This window comes from Trachemys scripta, chromosome 7 (genome assembly GCF_013100865.1).
Source record: "Trachemys scripta elegans isolate TJP31775 chromosome 7, CAS_Tse_1.0, whole genome shotgun sequence".
Lineage (NCBI taxonomy): Eukaryota > Metazoa > Chordata > Testudines > Emydidae > Trachemys > Trachemys scripta.
Window position 1 is genome coordinate 83890056 of NC_048304.1, and position 6000 is coordinate 83896055.

The 6000-nt window shown below is 46.5% G+C and overlaps 1 protein-coding gene across 5 annotated transcripts in view; it reads right to left on the minus strand.

Annotated features, from left to right (window-relative positions):
- The window catches only part of CHST3 (carbohydrate sulfotransferase 3), a 40332-nt gene that overhangs the window by 3497 nt on the left and 30835 nt on the right, over positions 1-6000 (minus strand). For 4 of the 5 annotated variants that reach the window (XM_034775694.1, XM_034775695.1, XM_034775697.1 and 1 more), the window contains one exon: positions 987-1277. In XM_034775694.1, the coding sequence (XP_034631585.1) occupies positions 987-1123 (137 nt within the window). In that variant the 5' untranslated portion in view covers positions 1124-1277. Of the gene's footprint in view, positions 1-986; positions 1278-2998; positions 4538-6000 lie in introns of those variants that run through there. The other variant, XM_034775698.1, reaches the window with a different exon arrangement.

Below are 6000 nucleotides of genomic sequence, written 5' to 3' on the forward strand. Positions count from 1 at the left end.
CGACATAGCAACATCTCTCCAGGGTGGGAAAAATCCACGCCTCTGAAAGACAAAGGCCTTGGCTACCCTCGGGACTTCCCATCGCTGCCGCGGCAGCGCTGTGAAGCGCAAGTGTAGTCGCGCCACCAGCGCTGCGAGACCGTGCAAGGCTGCAGGTGTACTCCACCTCTCCGAGGGGAATAGCTTGCAGTGCTGCGAGCGAGCGTGCAATGCTGCAGGCTCTGATTACACTGGCGCTTTACCGCGCTGCACTCGCTGCGCTCGGGGAAAGGGGGGGCATTTTCACATCCCTGAGCGCAGCAAGTTGCAGCGCTGTACAGCGCCAGTGTAGCCAAGGCCATAGTTAAGCTGACCGTAAACCCAGTATAGACAGCACTGTGGCCAGAAAAAGTCTTCTGTTGACCTAGCTACTGCCTCTCAGGGAAGTGAATTAACTACAGTGAAGGCAGAACTGTCCTGTCATTATAGTGAGTGTTTGCACTGAAACGCTGCTGCAGCTGCACCACTGCAGGTGTGTCACAGTAGCATTTTAAGTGTAAACATAGCCTAAATAAAACCCCTCTTCATTCCCTCGGTATGGGCAAGTTGGCATCTCCTCACTTGTCATAGCCTACCTGGCTATGATCTTCTATGATGCCCATCTCCAGTGTATTTGTCCTGGGGGTCACTGGAGATAACCAGGAAACTAAGGCATAAAAAAGTTTGGTTGATGGGGCAGGCTGTTTACTGAAAGAGAGGAAAAAACTGGAGGAACCAACGCTAAGCACTGCTGGGAAGAAGGCCTTTCACTGTAGGCAGTTGTAGTGACTGACTGGGATTGTAATGGAAAGAAGGTGATAGGCATTAATGGGCTTCACATTCCATGAGGGAGAAATGTATCTAGTTGTACATGGCCGGAAAGCAGAAAGGTGAGGTGAAGGCTACATCAAGGATGAAGAGAAATCCCCTCCCAATATAGCAAGAGCTTGCTCTCCCTTTTTTCCTACCTTGATATGATATTGTTTTCCTTCTCGATAATGACAAGAGCTACAACAAACACCAGGAGAATGGCATACTTGCTCTTCATTCTCAGGCAGTGCCGCAGGTCCCAGATATCCTGGGGTAAAGTGTGTCCTTTATCCATGGGGAGAGACTGGGGAGTCCAAGGTTTTACCTCAAAGTCTCTCCCCCTCCAAGGAGAATAAAGGAGCACCTCCCCAGCTCCTTGTGCTCTGCAGCTATATAGAAGGCATTGCCCAGTTTTAATACTTCTTGATCAGACAGGTGACACCCTGGCCCTGCACAGAGAGAGAAAAGGGCAAGTGTTAGTGCTGGGAATGAGAAGATGGGTTGCCTGGAATAAACCAATTTAAGAACGTAACTATTGAAGGGTCAGCATCTTTCATATGGTGGATGCTTTAGTTAGATTTCAAGAGTTACACAAAATGCTGACCCAGGGAAATCTCCATTGAGATTGACCCCCCACCCAATCAGTGTGATATTTTTTTCCAGTATCTGCTCAGAGACTTTAATAGGACTGCACCACACAAACAGAAAGCACTTTTCCTCCCTCTCACCCACTGCTGGCTCGGACAGTCAATAAAGCATCTCTTTCCTCTCTCAGGAATTAAAGAGCGAGAGAGCAGGGCTCTACATCAAGGGCCTGGTCATGATCCCATTGCACTGTAAGAATAGGATTTCAAGTAACACTGATTATAATTGGCAATTCTCAATTTAAATCAAAACTCACTCCTGCCAAGCCCACAAATACTACCCACTGCAGTCAAAAATAGTCTCTCACTCCTCCCCAAGGCAGTAAAGCATGCCTAATGTTGTCTGTCTCTGTTTACAGTAGACTGTGTGCTCCTCAGGACTGCAACTGTGGGCTTAATTCTGGTCTTACACTTGTGTAAATCAGGAGCAATTCCACTGAAGTCTCTGACCTCACACTAGTTTCACCCCAGTTCATTATCAGGCCAATATGTCATCTTCTTTGTCTTGCAGAGCCGTAAGCAAACGGTCAGTGCTTATGAATAATGATAAAATGTAATACATTTTAGATAGTCAAGAGGGGCACAGGATTCATATTCACTTCTCTAGAAGCTTTGCCTGGCATCAAGCTGTCAATTCAAAGACACGGCCTTTAGCTATTAGAGTTCTTGTCCTCACTTCCCTCTCTCCTGCCCTGACTGTTTCTCAGTAGTTTTAAATAGAAGTAGGACTAGCTGGCTCAGGTGACTGAGGATCACCCGGGGGCAAATTTGGATCAGGTCAGTAATGTCAGAAATCACTGCACCAGCACAGCTGCTTAGCTTTTCTGGATATCAACTGGCAGTCTCCCCTCGGTGAGCTGGGGGTCTGCATCAAAAACCCACCAACACAACTTGCACTAAGTAGCAGGCTTCCAGACAGTCTCAGCAGAGGAGCCAAGGATTCTGAATAATTCACCCCCCATAGCCACTCTCTCAGCCCCAAACACAGGCCTTTCAGGTCAGGTTTGTGGCACGTTGTTCCACCCACGTGTGACAGCTTGCACTACTGTGACTATTCAGTGCCCCTAGCTATGACACCTTTCCTGAGAAACATCAAGTCCTTCCAGTGCAACTGTAATGCTTGTTCCCAGTGGATTTACTTTACTTTCGCAGTTGGGCGTTTATCAAATGCAGCCGTAGGGGATCCTCATCTTTTCCCTATAGGGCCTGGCCTTTCTCTAAACACAGACTTTAAATGCAAGGGGCCAAATTAACCCCTGCTGTATCTTCACTGAATTGTAAGGATGGATTGGCTGAAGTACTCTACACATCTCACATAGATAGATAGAAAGCAGAGGTCAGGGAAATGAAAAGCATCTCTGGGCCTCAGATCTGGGGAAGCAGAGACAGCATTGCAGTGCACCGATAATGCTTCCTGTCACCTGACGATGACTGTCATATTGCAGGAAGAGAGGAAGGTGGGGAGGGGGATTCCCCTAGTTATAAGTGAATCAAAAATGTCAAGACTTGATGTTTTGGAAACATACTCCTCTGTTTAGTCCCTGGAGAGTACTGCTCCAACAACCAGGAAAACATCTGCTGCTCTCAACATCTGGAGAGCTGGTGTTAAGGGCCTGTAAACAATTTCCTTCTCCTGGATGAACAAAATTTCAATTAACAATGAGAGCAATAAAAACGCAAGGGGCCTCTTTCTCTTTATAACCTCCATCCTGCTTGGGAGGAACAGCTATTGAGAGCATCCACCAACATCTCCCCCTCATATCTCCGTTCCCAAAATAAATCTTGCGAGAAACCCCTTGCTGCACTTCCCCTCTGGCAGCATCCCTCCCCTGCCCCCATCAGAGTCTCAGTTCCCAGAACTGAATACAACCACCTACATTTTACAGCACAGCTTTCCACCCCACCAGCTGTTCAATTGCTGTGCCCTACAGGCTTCCTTGTGAATCACTAATGAAGGGCTGGAGAAGGGGGGCAGGATGACACAAAAGGGGAATCCCAGAATGGAACAGACAAAGGAAGGCAGCCCTGTTCTCCTTCATCCTGCCAATGGACAAAAGCCATTGCTCACTCTGATTTGTTGGAACAGTTCCAGATCCAACAAATTCTGTGTTCGAGTAAAGGCCCTGTTCCCTTCACACTTGCCTGCCAGGACTAGCCCTGGGAAGGAGAGAGCACCTGAAAGTGCCATCTCTTGACAGGCTTGGTGCAAATGGAATTCCTGTTACATTAGTCACCATTCCAGCCTGATGCTGTTTTATGCTCAGGCCCCAGCCTGGGGGCAATATATTTTTGGAAGGGAGTTTTACAGATTTTCAACTATTAAAAGTAAACAAGTGCGGAGAATCAAAGTTTTCTGTTCTATCCTTCTCCCTTGATATCCTAGAACACAAACAGCATTCTCATTTCCCAAGAAATTTCACCAGTTTTTTGCCTGTTGTATAGACAAGTTCTGTTTGGGTTTTTATTTTTTCTAAGTGATAATTTAAAAATGCTTTTTTGCTCATCTAGAACCCAGTACCTGTACAGGGGTCGTAATTCGTACACATGTCCAAATTTATACTGTTTTGACTAGAGCTGTGTATGACTTCTCTCTGTTACCAAGACTTCAGATACCTTTTCTATGGCTTCAGTTCAACAGAACTCTGCCTAGGCTCACCAAGAGATTTGTGAGACGCAGCAAACTTTTCAGTGAATGCTGGCCCAAGCACTGGTTTAGTAATGAAACCACCACACTTGGCAGATTTGGCTTGGGTTTGTGTTTCAGTACAAATGTGTGCGCAGCTCCAATTGTGATTCCAAGCTACAGATCCATATGATCACAAGTATGAAGTTACACAGTACATGGTTCCTGCTTTGGATTAAAAGTACTTCTTAAAAAGTTATACACAAATGCTGTGGAGACAGCATGTTCATCCCCGGGGGACAAGGCATATTGTAGGGTAGGCCTAACACATGTGTTTATCTTGCAAGTCATAGCCATGTGCTTAGCAGATTTAAAGGAGACTTTTTCTTAACTAATGGCAGCTTCTTGTTTTGGTGATATTAATATAACAATTGTCATACAAAGCAGCAGAGGGTCCTGTGGCACCTTTAAAACTAACAGAAGTATTGGGAGCAGAAGCTTTCGTGGGTAAGAACCTCACTTCTTCAGATGCAAAGTGAGGTTCTTACCCACGAAAGCTTATGCTCCCAATACTTCTGTTAGTCTTAAAGGTGCCACAGGACCCTCTGTTGCTTTTTACAGATTCAGACTAACACGGCTACCCCTCTGATAATTGTCATACAGTGTTTTTCCATTTTAATTATGTGGAAGCCATCTAATATTTTCTTACACCCGAGATTATGCTGTTCCCCAAATGTTCCTAATGGTATTGTCACATTTAAAAAAGGCAAATATCCAGGCAAGCTGTGAACTGTCCAGTCTCTCATATGGCTTAGTCAACCCCCATTTAAGTCAATGGGAGTCTTGCCATTGACATGAATAGCAGTTAAATCTTTGCAGTGCAGTGTTGTCCTGCACTCAGGCCATTTGACAGGGAACCAGGAACTTCTGCATGTTAATCTTGGCTCTGACAATGATTCCATTTGTTGCCATGGGCAAGTCACTTAACCTTGCTGCCTCCATTTTCTCAACTGCAAAATGGGGATAATAATTCTTAGTTACCAGAAAGGAGAGTTTAGATTACACTATATTTATAAACCACTTCGAAGATGAAAGGCACTACATGATGTAGATGCAAAGTATCCTTATTACGAGAATGTGAGGAAGAAGGAGTAAAGTTAGTCTTGTGATTAAGGCATGGGACTGGAATGCAGGAGATCAAAATTCAGTCCCTTGCTTTCCCACAGACTTCCTATGTGACCTGGGTAAGTCACATAATCACTCTATGCCTCAGTTCATCAGTAAATGGGGATAATACCTCCCTGTCTTACAATGTAACCTCCCAATTCATTGATGTCTGTGAGGTGCTCAGATACTACAGGGATGAGGGCAATATAAGTTCCTATATGGATAGTTAAGGGCAATTACCATTTACAGACATGATCCTCCTGCATCAATAAAACAGACTGCTCTGCTCTTTAGAACTGGCACCTTAGGCCTACTCTACACTGGCGGGGATCAACCTAAGATACGCAACTTCAGCTACGAGAATAGTGTAGCTGAAGTCGAAGTATCTTAGGTCGATTTACCTTGCGTCCTCACGGCGCGGGGTCGACTGACGCCGCTTCCCCGTCGACTCCGCTTCTGCCTCTCGCCACGGTGGAGTACAGGAGTAAACGGCAGAGTGATCGGGGATCAATTTATCACGTCTACACTAGATGCGATAAATCGATCCTCGATAAATTGATCACTACCCACCGATCCAGCAGGTAGTGTAGACGTACCCTAAGGCCTTGGCTACACTGGCGCTGTACAGCTCTGCAACTTGCTGCGCTCAGCGGTGTGAACCCCCCCCCCCCCCCCCCCCCCCCCCCCCCCCCCCCCGCCCGACACAACCCCGCCCCCCCCGCCCCCCCCCCCTCCCCG